This window comes from Phoxinus phoxinus (genome assembly GCF_949152265.1).
Source record: "Phoxinus phoxinus genome assembly, chromosome: 5".
In the NCBI taxonomy this organism is placed as follows: Eukaryota; Metazoa; Chordata; class Actinopteri; order Cypriniformes; family Leuciscidae; genus Phoxinus; species Phoxinus phoxinus.
This window is the reverse complement of record NC_136880.1, coordinates 30,666,637-30,688,896: the sequence shown is the minus strand read 5'-3', so window position 1 is coordinate 30,688,896 and position 22,260 is coordinate 30,666,637. Positions and strand designations below refer to the sequence as shown.

Genomic DNA, 22,260 nt, shown 5'->3' with positions numbered 1-22,260 from the left:
CAAAGGGTCAAGAAATAGAATCATTTTGTTTTCTATTTTCATTTTGTCGGTGTATTTCTTGGTTTACACATTCCCGAGTTTACATTTACATCAGCAATGAGGCATTTTGCTGTCAGGGATTTCCGACACCATCCGCTCCTATATGGAGACATCTTGAACATTTCCCGTGGCCAAGAGAAACATTTAGTGCAATGGTTGACGGACTTCGTGGCACATCTTCCCACAGCATGCTGACAGATTGATTCTTACCGGTGCTCCTTTTATCGCAAAAATAAAACCGAATGAAAATCTCATTGCCACTGTAAAATGTGGTATATACAGTACATGATCATAAAACATATTATTCCGGTTTCTGTTCCTCCAGAGTCCTTCCCGCAATTCACAGAATCCTGTTTAAATTCACCCCAAGCACTAACTCATCAGACTTTGTCGACAATCTTTGTGCCAAAGCAAATGAATGATCTTATCGGTGTGTGTGTGTGCAGATCAGTTGGACAGAGGGAATTTAAAGGATGTTATGGAACTGATGGATGCATTAAACCAGTTGTAAAATAATCACAAATGATACGTGACGAAAGTAACATACCAGGCTTCGCTAAAAGTCAACAGAAGTAACGCAGCAGAGTCAAGTGAAGCCTGGAAGTGAAAAGAGTGTTGAAATTAACAATCGTGCGTTTTGAAAAATAATGGATGACTGTTTACTGTAATTCTCTCTGGATTTTGGAAGTGAAAGGGTGGAGCGGTGTTTAGAACAGTATGCCATTCAAATGTTAGTGGCTTGGATAAACTGTTTCAAATGAATTTAAATATTATATACATGCATGTATGTATATATATATGAGCAATGTCACTCGAGTAGCAGTGCGAAATAGCTCTATATCAGCACGGCTGTAATTCGGCAGTAGATACCGGTAATCAGAACGTGCTGATATACAGCCATATCGCACGAGTGTGATATTGCGTTAAAACATCAGTTTGACGGCACAAGTGAGTAAATAAATAAGAGACAACAATGGAGTGTCTTTCAAGCAGAAAAGATCCGATACATCGGCTAGATACACCGATGTGTTTGGTTCAGCTCGGCTACAAGGACATAGTTAATAGGCTGTCGGTGTCAGTGTCCTCTTTGCTTCGCGATTTTTCTCTGCGTGAGAAAATGGATGTGTGCCGTGACAGCGTGTTAAAAGGGTCAATCGCGTGAGTCTCACGGTCAATGCGTGAGAGTTGGCAGCTCTGTGACTCGCTGAGCAAATTCAAATTGTGCTCTCGCGAGAACTTTGGATTTCCAGGGCAGTCAGAAGTAGTTTCATGCACATAACAAATAAATGCCTAACAGTTTAAATTAGAAGGACCTGGAAGATGCAATGCATGAATGTTTAATGACTGTGAGTGAGCTGCACTGGGTCTGCAACGCCCAGCCTTGTTCAATCTCTTTCAATCAATGTACTTGTGGATCACACAAACACACAATCCCGCACAGAATGAAGGTCTTTCATCAGTCCATCTTAGCAGCATATATTTATATATATTATCTCATTTTATCATCTGCAGCATGTCAAAGGTTTTCTTTTTCCACGAACATCAGAGTTTATCATTTTTAATATACTGTAGTTTCAGAGTAAAGTTGACAGGTTTTATGAACTATTAATTCTACTTTGGAACACATCTCAGATCTGTAGAGGGATGTTTTATGATATTAAAATACCCCTCATATCTGCCAGACCCTCTCATCTCCTCTTGCCCTCATTTGTTACCAAGCAAAACAGTTGCTTTTATATTGGAGACTCAATATAATTATACCACAGCACATGTTCCCGTTGCTCTTCACCACATCCAGAAGGTCTTTCTCGTTTTAGGCTGATGATAAGTGAAGAGGTCGGCTCAGGTTATGCTTTAGTTTATGTATCATTATTGATATTTTATTTTTAACCAACAAGGCCAATCATAGGTAGACGTTTAGTCTGCTCTTGTAAGTCATGGTTCTGGAGGAGATTTTTTTCTGTTTTTTGCCTGAGATGAATAAGAATGCTAACAGAAAGTTTTCTTTTCCCTGGTTTCACAGACAAGGTTTAAGCATACTCTATTATTACATACTGCATATTTGAGCTGTTTTAACTGAAAGCAACTTGCACTGACATATCTTAAAATATTTCATTGCCATTGTTTTGTCTCAAGACGCACACCAGTAATGTTTCTTTCTAAGGAACGTTTATAAAAGCTACTTGAATGTCCTAATTGAACTAATGCCTTATTCTGGCATAGGGTGCTTTCACACCTGCCTCGTTTAGTTCGGTTGTCCCCCTTGGTGCGGTTGGTTTGGGCAGGTGTGAATGCAGCAATCGCACTCAGGTGCGCACCAAAAGCGGACCAAACGGTTCGATTGTGGTGAGAACGTGATCTGACCTCGAACAGACCCAACTGCCAAAGAACTGTGCATTTTTGGGCTAAACCAGCTGCAGTAGTCAGCTGCGCTGTGCATTATGGGATGAGGACTAATGTTTGTTGACAGTTTGCACTTTTAGCATGGCAGCTCGCGGACAAACTTGGAGTTGTGAGGTGGTGCGGAGCCTCATAGAAATTTGGTCCGATGACCATATTAGGTCCCAACCTTAAAAAACGCACAAGAACAGCGAAATCTTCGCTTTGTTTAGCAAACAACTCAGGGAAAGGGGGTTTCATTGATTCTGATGGAATTTTCCCGCAATTCTGACTAATCGAAGTCCAGTTATGGAAATACGTTCAAGACACATCTGGCCAACGAGTGATGTGGATGTTGTCCCGTGACTGCATTTTGGTGCCTAAGAAAGCACTCTTAATCTAAGTCCTGTCTGTGAAATCCTTCTGTTTGTGTGCTTGTGTTTGTTTTTCTCTATGATTCTGTACAAGAATTGTTAACTGCCTATTTCTCTCTCTCTCTTTCTCTCTGCTACTGTCAAGCACAACTTTTTTTTGACCGCATCAAACTAGCAATGGAGTCAACATTTTCCCCTTTTTGTGTGGCTCCATTTGAGAAACTTTACAGATAATGCCACAGGTTTATGAAGAACGACTGTTCACATTCCTTGCTGCAAATATGGTTAACAGAATGGTCATCTGATTCCTCTCAGGGCATGCACTGGGTTTCTTCATCTTAATTTTATAAGAAAATTTGACCACACACACACACACACACACACACACACACACACACACACACACACACACACACACACACACACACACACACACACACACACACACACACACACACACACACACACACACACACACACACACACACACACACACACACACACACACACACACACACACACACACAAACACTGTTGTGATGTTTTACTTAAAATTAGTTTTTCAGCTTGCATTTAAAAACAAAAAGGAAAAGTTTACATTAGAAATGAAATGGAGGGGAACATAATTAGTAGTCTTTTGGGAACGCTGGAGAGAGCCAATCAAGGGGTGCATACTTCAGTAAAGTGAGATGCCAGCACTAACATGGGGCCTCAAAACATTGTTGTCTATGAAAACATGTTGTTGCCATGGAGTTTTTGTTTATTCTATCTTTCTCTTAGCATTAGATGTGGTCAGTCAGTCAGGCAACCTGTGGAGTGTGTCATCCCTTGCTCCCGTGGGATCCGGGATGTTTAGGGATTTCATGTCTCCCAACGTCATGTAAGGTGAAAATGCACCTTTATTGTTAGCTTCAGATACGATTTTGTTCCGTTGTTCTCCGGTGTCTCAGATTGCGAACTCTCTTTCCAGAAACTGTTGCTAGGGGTTAATTGTGTTTTTTAAAAATACATCTTTTTAAGTGACTCATAGAGGGTTTCATTTTCAATAAATTTCTGTAATCTAAATCAAGCTTTGGATACTGCCCAAAAACATAGCAGGGTTGCCTCCGAAAAACCCCTCTTTGAGAGGAGGCCAGGAAAAATAATTTTAGGATAGATACCTCAAAGTAGACAGCTTGAACTTACACTGAGCAGTAGGCTATCTGAGATAAATATATATTCATCATCGGATAACAGTAGGGTCATGGTATCTTTTACTATAAAGCCTCAAAACATTGAGCAAAACACCTAACAAATTGCCTTATGCCTAAAATAAAACCAGGTAACACTTTATTTTACAGTGTCCTTGTTACACATCTTACATGTAGTTAATGTAGTAATAAATACCAAGTTCTGGCACGAAACTCTAGATGGCACAGGCTGATTGGTCCTTAACTCATTTAGTTGCGATCGCATCGTCATCTACATACTGCAGCTGATTGGTTGCTGTTGCATTAGCGGCAAGTGAGCTGCGGCTCAACATTTAAATACCGGTAGTGTTGCTGTTAGCAGTCTGCAGCGCGCCTCCACCTTCCCCAGCTCCACCTGTATAGATCTGCTATACGGGGGTTATTTCATGTATGTGCAGCTGCATGACTTGCATGCTAACAGCAATGTCTGTGAATGTATTGGCAGGAGCAAGTCTCGGTACTTGCTCTGCAGCAGCGTAGCAGATCTATTCCACCAAGACCAAATACATTACCATTACCATGCCAATCTCTCCGGGAGTTGTCATGATGCATACTTGCGTGTAACTAACCCTAATCCCAACCCTACAGTAAGTACATGTAGTTCATTATTATTACTCAGCACTTATGTGTAATTACACTGCATTAAGGACACCATAAAATTAAGTGTAACCTAAAACCATACAAGCCTAAAGAGAAAGAATGATTTTTTTTGGCTTTCAGTTTAATGTAATAATTTAGCAAGATTAGTTATGATAAAAAAAAGTCAACATTAGTCTTCAATGTGATTTGTATTATATTGTCTATTGTTGTGATCATCTGCGTGTCACGATTTGGACATTTCCCGACTGTTGTTTTGTCTTGTGCCAGATATACACGAGGTCCAGGTCAGATGATTGTGTGTAGCGCTTCAGACGGTTGTTTAACATTCACTGGCAGTTTTCCTCTTGCTGGCCGGGGCACAAGCATTCCACACATCCTTCCCATTTACTGTTACACGATTCTTTAGTTTAGGCATTAGGTCATTTTTCTTTATCCAGCCTTTTCTAAAACAACATTAATAACGCACGTGTTTTAGATTCAGATATTTAACTTGTAATACGCAGCACGTTCATTTAAACACACGGTTGTAAGATAGGTTTCAAATTGTTATTGCCAATAAATGTGCAATGTGCTTAAGGTAATAAAATGGATGGAGAGCAAGAATAAAGAAATAAATGAAGTGTACACAAACTTGAAACTGAAGAATGAAAAATGCTATTGCTTATGACTTGGAGAATGGGACCACGGCAGGAAAAACATTTTGGATTGGGTGTAGGTTTAGCAGGGATACATTCTGCAGAGATCTCCTTGCCAGCTGCTCTTGCACAGGGATGTGGACTCGTGTAGAAGCTGGGCTCTATGAAAGGACTCCACAAGCACAACAGAGCCAAAAGTATCTTTGGCAGACTGCTCTTTTTTCCCAGTTATTGGCATCAGATCCTTTAGGTTAGGTAAATTCCTTTAGGAAGGCCTTATTACACATTTAAAAGTGTTTATGCATGTTCAATTTGATAATTGTAGTCCACTCGGGAAGGTTGGACTTCGCTCCCTTGGGCATTGCAAATCGGGTGTCCATGCTCTCGCACAGGTGAAGTAATGACATTAGAGGAAGTGCAAGGAAGTTAGGAAGTTTTGTCTGGAATAACAGATGCAGTTTTATTTTATTTGAAAGGAATAAATGAGAAATGCCACCTACCATAAAATATACAGAAATCCCTTTGGCATGATTCATGCATTTCATTCCTCTGAGATTCAAGGAACATCCGTACAGCCTCATGTTCAGAGAAAACTGTTAATTGAACATTGTAAAATGAAGTAACTCATGCATGAACCTTTAAAGAACTTTAAGGGCACATTTACTAGTTCAGTCTGTTTATGTTTCTTGGACACGTACACGGGTTTGTAAGGTTCTGCATATAGAAGGCTATAGTTTGCCTGTTAGAATAATATTCATTCTATTGAAACTATTCATTCTTAGATTAATTGAGCATGATTTTTGAATTTTTATCTTTTAATTTACATCATATTTTCTATTTTTGGTATTATTTTCATGTTATGATTGATAACTGACAAATGGCCCATGTCAAAATTGTATACTATTTGTTTTCAGAAAACAGAAAATCAATTTTATTTGAAATGCTACAAGTGAACTTAGGCATAACACCATTTTAATGAAGAGTATGAAAAATTTATATTTGATTACATTCAACAGTGTTATTACAGCAACAATTTACAATAAGATCCTATTAGTTAATGTTAGTCAATGCATTAACTAATATTAACAAAAAATGAGTGGCACATTTGTTAGTGTTTATTAATCTTTCTTAATGTTAGTTAATAAAATATAAGAGTTCATTGTTAGTTCATATTAGCTGAGGTCTATTCAATGCTGTAATATTAACAGATACAACGTTTGATTTTAATAATATATTAACTAAGATTAATAAATTGTTTAGAAGTATTATTCATTGTTGGTTCATGTGGTTAGCTAATATTAACAAATGGAACCTTATTAAAAAGTGTTACCCGAAATTATTAGTGCTTTTCAAAAATGAAGCGAGTGAGATGACGGCAAAGATAATTTAAATGAGGGTGCACAATAAATATCCAATATCGCGCGATACAGATAAATTGATTTCTAATACAATAATCTCATAACCGATATGGAATCATTAAAAATGTATTAACTTTTAATTAATAATACAAAACCTGTTTTATTTGTAAATGTACATGAAATAAACACTTATTACTTTCGTACTACTCCTTATGTAATCAAATATCTGCTATTTTTCGTTTCTTTTTTGTTTTGCAGCCGTTCGGAGGAGACGGTTGGTGCGACACCATTAATAACCGAGCGTACTGCCAGTATGACGGAGGAGACTGCTGTCCATCCACGCTCTCATCTAGAAAGGTAAATCAAACCCTCTAAAGCTCATCTGAAGGTCTATTCCTCTCATCCTCATTCCATCCTATACTGCTTAGTCATTTTCTCATTCCTCTCCCAGAGCGCCAATCTCGGTCTCATATCGTGCCGTCACGTTGTCAACCCTTTCCATGAACGTCGCCCACATCATTAGGCACTCAGGTGGCGTGTTCTTTCATAGAGAGAATGAGCTCGGGGAAAGTGTCTGTCATAAACAAATGACTGGATAGAGCAGCTTTTATTAGCAGAGCGGCAGGTGTCAGCGGTCACGGCAACTGTAAAACAAGCAGGGTCTGAGAAAGTGAAATAAACCGTGAGCAACAGCATCCTGCCACTGTTGGTCCGACGGAGCTGCCATGCTTCTGTTTACGCAGGCCATGGAAAAGTCCGAGTACGTTGGTGGGGCAGTCTGGTTTAAGAGCGTCTAGGACGAGAGCCAGAGAGAACGTTGGACAATAAAGAACAAATTCCTCTCATCCCTACTTATGTGGCTCCTTTTCTAGCATCAAAATACCTGCCACATGCACAGGAAACAAAATGATATACTCGGATACTCGTGCTCTATTTTGTGTGGGTGATCCAAAAGCAAATATTTGGGTATTTTAAAATGCGCCTGTCATGATTATTTAGCACGAAACTAAATGCATCACAAATGAGTGGATGGTCTCGGTTGGACTGCAAATGGACAATTGCATCCCGTAAACATCAGGTGAAATCAGCGCTTATCCTCTAGTTTCATGTTTACTTTTCCTGCAGTAGGGCCGCTTAGCTGGGAATTTGGGTTTATTTTGTAACCTGTGGTGATGGCACGAATTCTGGACAAGAACCTCCTCCTGTTGATTCTTAACATGTGTTCTCCTCTCCTCTCATCTGCTCACAGTCGGGCTTTCTCTCTCTCTTTTCTTTTTGTTCCCTGCTGCACTGAACGTGACCGTCCTGTCTTAATCAATCCTAGAAATCCTTCTAGTGTAAAAACCCCAATCCTTGATTTTCTAGTTATGAAAATAAACACCCGATCAGGCCATTCTCCAAGTTTTTGTACATATTTCTTCAACAGACTGTTTGGTCATTTTGAGTAATTTGGTCAACAGTTGATATCGATTACACATCTGGAAAAAGGTAACGCTCATTGTTTTGATCTGCTGCGATGTATTTTCGAGCCGAATTATCCCGACCACACTTTGATCTCTCGTTCAAAGACTGCGTGTGGCTCCCACATTCCGTATAAGATGTTTGTGGCCGCTGTTTGTAAAAGTGTGTCCGATTGATTGACAGGTCATTCAGTTCGGGGTGGACTGCGATCACGATGAGTGCACCTGCCGTGACCCCGAAGCCGAAGAGAACAAGGGCACAGCCAAGCGAAAGGAGCCAGGACCGCTGTGAATGATAGCAAGGCGGAGAGCGCGCAGACAGCTCTCAGACTGGCTTGAAAAGAAAATGTCAAACAATAACCTGAATGTTGTTTCTCGCGCCACATGAGAGAGAGGCTGATCAAAGGCAGTAATTCAAACCATAGCATTGCATAAAAACAATCCTCTTCAACACTAATCTATAAAATAATACCTAATATATTTTCAAAAACTCTAACATAGGTGTAGATGTAGATACGACCAATATTTTAGCCCACGATCATTTACGTACACCATCGAGCACACAAAAATTGTTTCATGTGTAGCATAAAAAGCATCAATATTTTATACAAATAACTTTTGCTTGTTGTGAGCCACATTCTTGAAACGATCTTCACCTATATGTCATTAATACAGGTCTATAAACAAGTGCTTATCTTCAGAATTCTGGATTTATTTTATACCCTCTACATTTACATGCAAAACCTGTGAAATGCATGTGTGCTTTGGGAAAACAGTTCATTTATAGCAATTGTAATGGAAATATATGATACTATTTTTGTATGCTCTTCAGTCTGTTAAAGTGTAGTGTCACTGTCATATCAATAAAGTATAAATACACACTATTAAAGACAAGTTTGGTGGGATTTAAAAAGTCTATTGTCCATTATTGTGCGCAATTTTTTATATTTTTTATTTAAATATAAGATATATTTAATTTAAGATTTAAATTATTTTTAACTATCAAATGGTGCAAAATGAAGACTGAAATACAGTATGAAATCAAGAATATTATACATATATTAAAGGATAAAATGTTTTATAATATAAGGAAATTAAATGGTAAAGAAAATCTGTTTTTTTAATACGTTATTGATCTTACTGTGAACGATCCATGCAAGTTTAATGTTTTTACCTTCAGACTCTGTTGACATGTCAGACTTCTCCAATCATTTAGTCCTCTTAAATCCCTCCTCTTTTCTATCAACTGCAAGCTCGCATTTACATCTGGATCCAACCAATCAATAGAACCAAGTGCCCGACCTTTTCCCATCGATGTACGTCACAATATAGAAGAAAAGATCTGTTTAACTCTCATTACTTTTGTTCAAATTTCAGTTGAAAAATTAAACAATCATTGATTTAATTTGGCCAATTTTATTTGGAATAGGAAATAAGACATAAACAAGACATGTTATTGTACACAACTTTTAAAATGATTATTTTCATAATACTGCTTATGCTTTAAAAAACTTCTGTACAGTTGCTTGACCCCGCATACCTTAGTTTGAATACTACATTCAGCACATTAGTAATAGATTTAATATCTAATTAACATTTACATTTGCTATAGCTCTTTCCATATCTATATGCACTACAGAGACAGACATTTTCATCACATGAAGAGGATACAGTTTTAGTTCTTGTGAAAAAGTCGTACCTATACAAGCTGGTGTATGCACTATTTGATCAAATACACCACTAGTTCTAAATGACAATTTAATGCAACTTTCCTTTGCCTGTACACTGTACATTTGTATGTTCAAGCTCAAAGACACATCACTTGAATGCTTCTTGAAAAATCAGGATGGATTGCTCACGTTCCCACCCAATACTTTCCCCTTCGTCATTAAATGGCCAATTAATGTTAAAAAGTGATGGATCAGATTCTCTAGAGAGAAGCCCTAAAGGGGAGGCCGTGTTTAGATACAACCCCTGGCCCTGACTAGTCCTCTAGTTGTCCAAACCTTTAAAGTTCCTTGGGTTCTCCATAATCATTGTACATAACGGAGAGCATCTGATCTTCACATGCCTTACGTAAGTCTTGGCTGAGATTCACCCAGCTGAGCCCGAATGCTTTGGTATCTGTATAACGACAAGACAGATATTTAAGGGATGCTCGGCGCAAGCCAATTTTTGGTTCCTGGAGGAGACCCCGGCACCAACCGCTGAGTTCATCCAGCTGAGACAGGATCAATCCTGCTTTCCTGCAGTAGCAAACACAAAGATTGAATTATTGAATTAGTAATATATGTAAAAATAGATACAGATTTTCTGGGTTATATGCATATGCAACACAATTCAATCAACTATGCTATATTATTATTAGGGGCCAGACACCAAAGGTGTAGTACCGGTACCTATTATATCCGGTAGTTTTCTTATCACTCTTCTTTTTCCGCTCTTGAAGTCTATGGCTGCCCATAGAATAGTTTGTGGGAAAATTATGAAATTTGGCAAACATATAGAGGACAGTCTGTATATTAACAAAAGCAATTTTAGAGTCTCTAGCTCAATCCCTCTAGCGCCACCAACTGTCCAAATATGCAATTACGTTTATGCCAATAAACATAACAAATTTATTTTTTACACTGAATCCTTGCCTCAAGATGATTCGAATGCACCCCTGTGATTCTATTTTTTAAGATGTTTCAGCCATTTTTGATTAAAATAATCTAAAATGTCTAATTAGATGGTCTGATGCTCCCAGCCATGCTTGCATAACTCATCATGACTTTTTTTGTGCATGGCCCCTTAGTCACTGCTTGCAGTTATACATGTACTATTACTGTTGTTATTATTATTTTTGAAAAATTTATATTTATATAAAATTATATGAAAAAAAACACTTTAATTGAGCAAGGATTCATTTAAATTGAATAAAAGTGACTATAAAGACGATGTCACAACATATTTTTATTTGAAAGAAATGCTGTTATTTGAACTTTTTATTAATCAAAGAATACTGAATACACAACTGTTTTCAACATTGATAATAAGAAATGTTTTTTTGAGCACCAAATCAACATGTGACTGAAGTCTGGGGTGATGGCTTCTAAAAATGCAGCTTTGCTATCAAAGGAATATATTGCATTTTTAAATAAAATACAAAATAGTTTAAATAAGTGAAACAATATTTCACAAAAAGTTTTATTAAGTATTTTTTCTTTGAAATATATTATTATAATTTATTCATTATCTTTTGGATGATTAGTCAACAAATCCTTAGTAAAATAAAAACTCACTCACATAATTTTCATTTAGGCTCAAATCTAATTTGTTTTATTTTTGTACCATCTAATTACAACAAGGTCTCGATATGGGCGCACCGCAAGTGATGTGCAACTTCGTATTTTCTGCTAACAGCCATTGTGATATTCACACCGCATAGTTTTTATAATATTGCTGTTACGCAATGCTCTTGACACTGGCTTGACATTTTTCTTCCTTCAGTGGTTTAAACATTGAGCATTCCATTCCGTTTATCCATTTTAAGAATGCCCACCTCACAAGCTGCTCCGGAGCATGAGACTGAAAGATTGATGGGAGACTCCAATATAATAAATATAAACTGCAGGCGATGGCCATATTCAGCTAAAACACAGGTCTTCTGTCTGCACCCCTTAAATGACGCTCTTCAAAATCTGGACTGAGGAGATTGATCATAAATCAAGCCTGTGGTGGACTCTAATGGCAAAGCCTTTAAAAATGAAACATTTTCCCGTCAAGAATCTTTTGAGGTAACAGGACCGATTAGGTGACCGGCAGTTAAGGTTAAGTACCTGTGAATTCTATTAGCAACAGTGACTTGAGAGGACGTTTATTGAGTATGTGTGAATGCGATGAAGCGCCAATGTCCTTCGCAAAAGACAAAAAGCTGAAATGTGATACCAAGAGTACGGAAAGAGCACCTCATTCCTAAGTCATAGCTTCACTTCAAACCCCTGCCAAACCAGAAGCTCAACACTCTACTGTATAAATACCAAAAAGCAAATCTGTGCGGAGCAACCAGGCTTTTGGGGTAGCTAAGTGCATTTTTAAGTTTACGATTAAAATGTGGCTTAAATCGATTAAACTGATAGCACAGTGTTTCGATTGGTTGTTTTGGAAATTATTGAACTAAAGCACTATACAATCATTATTTTCTTTGGCTTCCACTTAATTCACAACGTATACTAATGGAATTTTAATGATGTCAGAAATCACTAGCATATTAAATGAAAAATATTCCCATCTGCAGTAGAGATGCTGTCATTTATATCATTCTTTTGAATGTATTTGTGTTTTTAATATCTTGCCACATTTCAGTGGTTGTAGGAATTTGGATGTTTATTTGCTTAAAACAAAACCCTGTGGTTTGTTATCCTTTAATTTTTCAAGAAAGTCCGTTTTGGTCTCCAAATAGCAACGGTTGTCACCATAAATTCCAGCATGTATGGAAGTGGAAAGTGGCCTCTAATTTCCAAGGTACGTTTTCAACCTCTTGGCCTCTGCCAGTGCCTCTCTCACTCTCGCTTTTCCGAAATCTCTTATACTAGTCTGAGAGGAAACAATCAGCTGCATTCCACCGACACCCACGGTAACACACCGACCCACCTTTCATAACATCCAATGAAATAGCCTCACGAGAGAGTGACAGCGCTCCTTATTGTAACTGTATAGCATTAATCTCCTATGAAAACAAAGAAAGAACTTTGACCGAACACACTGAATTCCACCAATTATAGCGTGAGTCAGTCCAACCAATTAAGAGTGAGTCACAAGACGACCTTTATGATATCTCAAAAAGAAAGAAAACATAGGAAATATATCCATTTTGTTCCTAGTCAGGACCTGAGTGGGACCAGTTTAGTGACAATTATCTTGTATTATGACTAGTTGAAGAACATTGCATTTAAATGAGGAAACCCCAGTGAACTGCATTCCTTTTGTATCGAAGACTTCTCTTTGTTTATACTTCCTTCCTATCCTATGCCTTCAAAAATGCCGTATGGGCGTAATGAGATTGGAAATGACGCATACGAGTTGTTTGGAAGGCAGATGCTGTGGAGATAATGGCCCATCTCCACAGACCTCCACTTGAACGGCTTATCTGAAGTCTAAAAACTTGCGCAATGTTTCATGGAACCGGGTCGATCACAGGGGCATGATCACACGCTCCCATCATTGTGCAAATATCTGGATGAATTCATATTAATGAATGTTGTTTTTGAGTTATCTTGATGCATTCGTCGCAGGAGACAGCTTTAGGGGGTCAATTCATACTAATTGATCTACTATCAATTCAATTCAAAGTTCTCAAACCTCAATGATGGCCAGTATTAAGACATCACTTGACTCAACATGGGGTCAACAGACCATTTGCCCTTTAGCACTCATAGGGTCCTCCTTATGGAAAGATTAATAATAAATAGTAACTTTATAAATAATGCAATGTATATGAAATATAATGGAATTATTAAATACATAATTGAATGGTGCAATAAATAAATACAATAATAATTACATATAAGTGCACATTCAAATTAAAAACAAACTAAAATACATACAACTTGAAATAAAATGTTGCAGACAGCATGAAGAAAATCAATAAATAATGAAATTGAATACATTATGAACTGTTAAAATAAATAAATAAAAATAATCATAATGAAAAGATAATACAGATAGATAAATAAATAAATAGCACATTAAATGTATGTACAATTAAAAGTGATGGTATTGTTATTGATTGATTCCATGATGGCACTGATTGACAGATTTAAATTGTTTTGCAATATAAATGTTTCTTTGAGAAAACAAAACAAAAGAATCATTGCATCAGGATATACAGCTACTTTTGAAAATCTGTCAAAGGAGAAAGAGAGGCATGACTGAGAAAATATCCTAGACCTGAATCCGATTAAACTACCATGAATCCACGCTCTTGGTTTGAACGCAGCGCTGTTGAAGTCCTCACAGCGGTTCACTCTCATCAGTCACACTGGGTGGGATGGAGTTTGATATGAGTGTGTTTTAGAGCAGTAACTCGGGAGCAAGAAAGGAAAACCTTGCAACATGGAGACGATTAAATACAACCTTTTAATTTGAACCGAGGCCTCAGGTACGGTCGTCCAAATGGCCTTAATTAAATTCACCTGCCTCTACTGTGCATCAGCGAGGAAGCGTTCAAGTTTTATATCGAACACATGGCTACGTTTAGAAAGCGTTTCAGTGCAATTCTAAAATCCAGACCTTATTTGTCTTTGGTTTGTTTTGGAGGGTGTATAAAGATTGCCACCCTGTTCTGTGGTCAGCGTGATGCCTTAGTGATCCCTTTAAATATACTGTAATCAGTTTGATTGCAATTTAAACCTAATTAGCACACATTCCCTAATCACGTCTGACGTTAGAATACATAATAGAATAATCTGCGTTTACTATGTCATTTAAGGAGCAATGAAAAAAACATAAAAAAGCACATACAAGCTTGTGAAACAAGATATTAGGTTTAATTGCAATCAATAAAAATTAATGTGTCCCCCTAACATACCCACATTCATTCCAAGGTAACATCCCATAATGCACTGCGCTGAGCTCAATGAAAATATAAATCCAAGATTGCTTAAAAAGCAAACGAAATGTTGATTATAAATATATTTCATTCCATACTAAATAGCTTGTAAAAATTGTTCATAGAATTAATTCAAATTTTTAATCCTTCAAATTCACGCACATAAATGAAAAATAAATAAAACTAATTGATAATTTTATGTAATATTTGTGTTTGTTTTTAATAGCATTGTGCTGTTAGCTTAGCAACATGCTAACATCAAACGCAATTGAAATCAATTTAGGACACTTTACTATAGAGCGTCCCAAACTGGTTCCTTATAAAGCTCCATAATGGTTGCAATGCTGTCTAAAAAGTTAGCTGCTTATAAGCATTTAAATAGCTTTTGTAACATAGCTTGAGAATTGTACAAACCTGGGCCCCAGTTCATCTTCACAGCGCCACGTGAACTCTCCAAAGCTCTCGTAGCGCTGGTTGTAGTGGTAAAGTACTCGGTGGAGGGTTGGTGAGCCCAGGTCCATAAGCGTGTTGTAGGCCGTCTGCTGTTCCTTCCCGCTGGTGTAGCCATTGAACAGGTTGTAAATCTTGTCTGCTATTTCTGAGGGGATATTCAACCAAATCAAATCACTTCTGATCTTCTGAATATTGGCCTAACCTAAGAAGCTCATTCTACAATATGCAAGCAGTTCTCTACCTTGAGCCTTGACGTCATCCACGGCAGGACAGGGAGTTTTGATCGTCACCTCACTCGGACCGGAACGCCGACCCGTGTTGTCAACCGCCCACAGCCGAAACCTGACATTGCATCATCAGACATTTGTCACATACTCAACTCTCAAGTTGCACTTTATTTTGATTGTCAACTTTAGACAATCTACTAACTATAACTTTGCAACTACATGTCAACTAACTCTCAGAGTATTCGTAGACTGTTAGCTTAGGGTTAGAATTAATAGAATAAGTTGAAAAGTTTTATAAACGTTACTGTATTATGAAGAAGAGGTGGTCGAGAGCCTGGGACATTTTACACTACTGTTTATAATGCTTATATACTGCAGTCAGCCTCTGCTGCTTTTATGTTTTTTTGACAATTAAAGTTCCGATTAAACTTGCATCTGCCTCCTTCTTCCCTAAACTTTGTTAGTTACATTTGATCACTTAATTTAACATAATTTTATTTAATTCTAATGAAAAAGGAAACATTTCCTTGTTGGAAACATTTGGGATAATGTAAGTACACAAGTCAACAAAATATTTTAAATTGTTCTAGTATTTTTGGTATATTTGAATACAAAAATCTTACATATTGTGCCTTTAAGCAGAAAGTCTGACGTGAAAGTGGACCAAAAAATTAAGTGTTACCAATTTTTTTTAATTTTATCTTTGAGCCTTTTACAATATGATTGTGATATATGTTGCAGGGCAGATTTGAACCACATTTTCCAACATAAGCACCACAGTTCAACATGTTCAGAGATGGTTCCCAATAAAATATATCACAACTACTAATACTACTACTACTAATAATAATAATTTAAGATGCATGTCTTCAAACAATAACATTGATCAAAATAAGCTCTGGGTTAAGGTTAAATGAATAAATAAGTGTATTTGGATTCATTCCTAGATTTGGTTGGAAATAACACTTCCAAATAGATCTCGGAAATTATGAACCATTACCTTTTTAAGAGTCCTTTGAAGTTCAAAGTCAACAAATTGTTTCAGTGTGTGAATTATGTAATCATATAACAGCATATACCTCCATTAAAATCAAAATGCATGACTGCACCACTCCCATTACATAAGCATGAGTTTACCTTCGGCTCATGGCTTTGATTTGAGAATCCCTTAAGTACAGACAACTCAACTTGAACAATAGCAACCAGCTGTGGTGGTGTACCCACTCACTCCGAGAAGATCGCTGCAATGACTCTATCACTGATGATATGTGCCGCAGGCTATGAGAGGCAGGTTGTAAAGATTACGTTGAACTACATCCCCATCTAGTGGAAGATATCATAACAACTACCACCTGCAGTATCACAGTGAGATCCTCAAAGTGCCAGGAAGAGAGTGCATGACAGCTAGGGAAATGTGTTGCACCGTTATGCGATTTATTAATGAAAGGGATCTAACTTATGAACATCGGCTCTCTATAGTCTTTTCACATTAAGTAGAATACAATATGAAGCAGAAGTAGAAAAAAATAAAAAAGATTAAAACCTTGATTGACTTTATTTAAAGGGGTCATGACATGAGAAACCAAATTTGCCTTGATCTTTTGGTATATAAGAGGTCTTTGTACCATTAAAACGTCCTGCAAGTTTCATAGCTTAAGACGTCCTCCCCATTATAAACGAATCATTTATTTAATCAAGCTCTAAATACAGCTCGTTCTGGATCCATGGTAAGAAGTGACGTCACGGTACGAAGTGACGTACCAGCGTTTGCATATAGACCGCCTCCAGCACAAGACAACTACGCTTTAAGCGCAAGGCAACTACGCTCATTTCGTATCGTTGTCGCGCCCGCGCGCCGCGCGCCTCACAAGTGTTCAGTCGACGGACAGCGAGTGGGTCTGTGTACAGGGAAATGACGATGCCACAGATGTGCTGTTCCTGGCTGTGGACAAACAACATCTTTGAATACGCTGCGAAAGATCCAGTCGTCAGGGAAAAATGGATGCACTTTATTTTTTGTGGACGTCTCAGTCACGGCAGTGTTAGTTTAAGCGTTTGTTCTATACATTTGAAGGATGACTGTTTTGAGAACAAATCCCAAAATGATGCTGGCTTTGCCAGAAAACTGTTGCTCAAAGATAAGTCCGTGCCGACTATTCTGGGCTCAACAACGACGACGCAAACTGTAAGTAATGTATTTAAAACTTTCAACTTTTTTATAAATACGATGAATCCACAAATGTTCTGGCTGGGGGCGTTAATAATTGATGCATAGGCACTGACGTTAGCCAATCATAACAGTGGGCGTTAACACTGAACTCTTAAAGGGGAAACACCCCCAAAACAGACTGTGTGAATCAGAGGATGAGAAACAGGGTGGGAAAGGTCATAAATCACTACATTTTAAAAGTTTTTTGTAAAAAAAAACTATAGTAATACTATAATTGCACCTAAGGGAACATAATAAAAAAAAAAAAAAAAAAAAAACATGTCATGACCCCTTTAAATTTCACACACCTGTTTTGGTGATAGTGAAAATAAAGTCTAAGACTGCTGATGTATATCAATGACTGGATTGCTCATTGCGCTTTAAATTGCCAGCAAGCGGTGATGCCACCGGTAGTGTTCGAAGAGCGGCCATCTTACGATTCCCTACCAACAGAAGGCATCATTGACTAACAGCCAAAACATTGACATTAAACCACCCGATTTGCAGCGCATCAGTCGCACGTGAATATGCGGGAAATATTAAGCATGAACAATGAACATTGATCTGTCACAATCTGTGTGTTTAGTTTAGTTTTAATGGACTTTTAATTTGCACTCATCAGTTACCCGTTTCCTGTGTGTCCTCTATTCCTAATTTTCCGCCGGTCATCAGTTGTCATGGACAATCATCTATTCATCACACCTCTCCGTATATTTTGTCATTATCACTGTGTATTTAAGTTCCTCTTTGTGCTCCTTTCAGTTGTCCGGAATTGTTTGTGTATTGCGTGCTATACGCTGTCTCGTTGCTGTTGGATTACCTGGAGTTTACTTTGGTTTACTTTATTTAACTAAAATAACTTATATTTGATCTTCTCTGCCTTTCATCATCCGCAGACTGACAACATTACAATATCTGGGATTATTATCAGAACTTGATTTGAATATACATTAAAAATACATATAATCCCCTATTACTAAATTGCATATTACAATCAAAAGGGTTACCATGCATCATCTTGCAGCAATAGTAAAAAATACTTGGAAATAAAGCTTCATGTCTTTAAAACCATACGCAGTCAGCACCATTTCTCTGAATAAGTTGAGAAGTATGTATATTATTTCCTGATGTCTTTTATTGGCCAACATCCACTTCAGACTGGAGATCTTGGAAACCAGCTCAAATTATATGGCTTTTTACTACCATGTTTGTATATGAATTAAGTTGTTATATTGCTGAGCTAATTATTAATTTTACCAACATTTAAGTAATCTTTACTGCTTCTAAATACAAGCTGTTGTTACCAAAAACACTGTTGAATCATTTACAGTTACTGTACGAATAAAAACAGTATTGTACATGATGGATTAAGCTGTATACACATGCCTTACAAAGCATAAATCTGTATTCAGATTTCAGAAGAATCACTGAGACATTTGCAATACAAATGCTGAGGTGTCTCGTCATCCGTCAGCTGATCTGATAACCGCTACTATAATGAAGGTGAACGTAATAAGCAGGGGACATTTCCGACTTTTAACAGATAAACATTTAAGTGTTGAGGACGTTTACGTTTTAAGAATGTACAGGGAGACTCGTTAGGTAAAATTCTCTCTTTTTTCAACTAATATTTACATTTTATTTTAGCTTTATTTCAATGAAAATAAATGATTTTAGTTTAGTTAACGATAATAAACCTGCTAAGACCACAATGAACATCTTGAAAATTAGTTGTCAGAGGAAAAATACACCCAAATAAGAAATTCACTGTTAATTTTGCTGGTATCATTTTTAATTGAAGAAATGATTACAATTGAAAAATAAAAATGAAGCACTTTCACTAGCAGTCTCAGACTTTTGTACCCTACTGTGTTTTTCTTGAAACTTAAAACTCTGAGGTGAACCAGACAATAACACTGAACATGTCCATAGATAATATCAAGACAATCAGTGCTTCTTTGAACAATGGTCAAATATCAAAAGCATTTGGAAAGAAGTATACTAAGAAGGACTCAATCCACCCTCTGGGCTGGTGTAATCTCTCCAGCATGTCCTGCATGTCCACTGTGTGTGTGTGTGTGTGTGTGTGTGTGTGTGTGTGTGTGTGTGTGTGTGTGTGTGTGTGTGTGTGTGTGTGTGTGTGTGTGTGTGTGTGTGTGTGTTAACTGCCAACATATGTGCAGGACATGTAACAGAGGGCATCAGGAGGAAAGGTAGCAGGGCGTTTAAATTCAAGCACCTACATGTTGGAATACCCACATGAAAGTTGCACCAGCACAGACCATCGCAAGTAATGCTGCAAAGACAGATGTTTGCAGACTTCAGGGGTTATTTAAGAGTAAGAATATATAGCAATATTAAATGCTAACCTCAAAATAATTGTAAAATATTTGTATATAGAGTTATATAGACAACAAATACTGCTCATGGAAAACGCAAATCCTTTTACTATGTTATTTACCATACAGTAACAGTGTTTGTGTATATATATATATAATAGTACATATGGATTAATTATGTAATTTCTTTCTCCATTTACTAAAAACTTTAATGTCCTTATAAATGTATATCTTGACTTTATATATAATTTAATTAATACATATATTATTGTTATTATTATATAATACGATACCATAATACCATAATATGACCCTCTGATGAGAACCGCAGATTTATATTGTGATTTATCATTTTTCATATATTGCGGTTCCTGTTTTTTATCTACACTCACAATATATGGCTAATGTCAAGTGTTTACTTAAACCTTTTCATGTTTTTGCAGCACTGTTGAACACATCAATCTTTCTATTGCTGTTTCTGCTATTACCGCGAAGTGCACCCTTTGACGCAGTTTAAAACCATTCCAAAGTATGAAATGTTTCCCCATGCTGTATCTGAAGCATGTAAAACTCGCCCAAATTGAATAGGCCCACTGGGCGAGCAAACCATGTTCTTCCCCGTGGCACTAAATTGAACGTTCCTGAGAAAAGGATGTAATACATCACATAACTATCCATGGGAGTCTAAACAGACAGGGGCCCACCACGCAATTACCACTTCCAAGAGAAGACGTCGGGCTGATGTCACCCGCTTTTATACAAAAGCGATGATTGGGCCAATTATACTTTTTCAAAAACACTCCTTACCTGCTACAGTGACTGCCAAGCTGTTTAGTGAAAAGCACATGCTAAATCAACTACTGATATTGGACAATTGACATAGGTAGGAAGTACTCCAGACATATTTTACACAAATCATTATCGGATTTTCACAGCCTTAGTTGGATATAATTGCTTAGACTCACGCAGATATTAAAACCCCTCATCTGACTGAAGACATGCAACTCAACGTCAGTTCAAAGTCCAAGTGAATCATCCAGCCAAAAGCGGGGCCTCAATGTTTTGTTTCTCACTGAGCGCTCAATGACGATGCCTCTTGCAAAAGCAAAGGAAACAGGTGTTCCATGCTGAAGAAACCTGGCATGAGAAGCATTGTGAACATAAGGCCTGGAGATGACCTCTTTGATTTATATTATTATGATGGTCCCACTTTATATTATGTGTCTTTAACTACTATGTAATAATATTTGAATTAATAATTTGACGCAATGTACTTATTGTGTACATACATGTTTTTACATTATATAAAAAAAAAATACCTGCATGTTATTACATCTGCAATTTACAGAAGCCCTGAACCGCAACGTAAAAAAAAAAAAAAACCTGTAAAAACATTAAAATAAATAAATATATATATAAATATATATATAAATATATATATATATATATATATATATAGGCCTATGTAAAAAAAAAAAAAATTGTGGAGAAAAAAAATGGTGACAATATTTTTCTAGCATTTCGAGATTAAAGTCGAAATATTTCAAGATTAAAGTCGAAATATTTCAAGATTAAAGTCGAAATATTTAAAGATTAAAGTCGAAATATTTCGAGATTAAAGTCGAAATATTAAAGTCGAAATATTTTGAGATTAAAGTCGACACGTTACGAGAATAAAGTCGAAACGTTACGAGAATAAAGTCGAAACATTACGAGAATACAGTCTTCCGTAGAAGTTGCGTGTGTGTGCATTCATAACGGTGTGCGCGCGCGCGTGGATCTATACAAAATAATAGGTTTTTACTTTTATCTGGGCTTTCAACAAAAGGAAATTCAGGTGCCAATCTACCAACATGGTATTAGGCTACCATTATAGGACGTTATAAAATATACTGCGCCTGCCCGGAATAGACTAGCAGGCGAAAACATTTTTCAGACTGGATGGAGATATCCAGCTTTATGTATGAACGAATGAACGAATTGAATGAATGAATGAATGAATGAATGAATGAATGAATGAATGAATGAATGAATGATTGAATGAATGAATGAATGAGGCATTTATATAGCGCTTCCTTATGTCTACTAGGCCTACACTAAATCGCTTTACAATCATATCAGTGAATCTCTCCTCAACCACCACCAGTGGTTATTATATCTGAGGAAATCATGGGATCCGGCCAAATGATTGGATACAGAATGATGCACTTAAAATGTATCCAGTACGTATTTACGGTGAAGAGGGAGACAGAACGGTCACTGTTAGTGTTCTCGACCCAGATGGTGTTGCCTATAGACAAGCACGAAAACACGTCAAAAACACTACCACATAAAGTTTGGACCAGATTGTGATACCTACTCCGGCG

General features: G+C 37.1%; 2 protein-coding genes across 8 annotated transcripts in view; one reads left to right on the top strand and one right to left on the bottom strand.

The window, feature by feature from the left end:
* The window catches only part of pappa2 (pappalysin 2), a 58,258-nt gene extending 49,275 nt beyond the window's left edge, over nucleotides 1-8,983 (top strand). Inside the window, exons 22-23 of the mRNA XM_079612613.1 lie at nucleotides 6,873-6,971; nucleotides 8,259-8,983. Coding sequence (XP_079468739.1) covers nucleotides 6,873-6,971; nucleotides 8,259-8,366 — 207 coding nt within the window. The 3' untranslated portion in view covers nucleotides 8,367-8,983. The remainder of the gene's footprint in view (nucleotides 1-6,872; nucleotides 6,972-8,258) is intronic.
* A 489-nt stretch (nucleotides 8,984-9,472) lies between these two features.
* The window catches only part of astn1 (astrotactin 1), a 246,091-nt gene continuing 233,303 nt past the window's right edge, over nucleotides 9,473-22,260 (bottom strand). For all 7 annotated transcript variants that reach the window (XM_079612600.1, XM_079612595.1, XM_079612594.1 and 4 more), the window contains 3 exons: nucleotides 15,361-15,461; nucleotides 15,081-15,264; nucleotides 9,473-10,320 (listed from right to left, as the gene is read on the bottom strand). In XM_079612600.1, coding sequence (XP_079468726.1) covers nucleotides 10,083-10,320; nucleotides 15,081-15,264; nucleotides 15,361-15,461 — 523 coding nt within the window. In that variant the 3' untranslated portion in view covers nucleotides 9,473-10,082. The remainder of the gene's footprint in view (nucleotides 10,321-15,080; nucleotides 15,265-15,360; nucleotides 15,462-22,260) is intronic.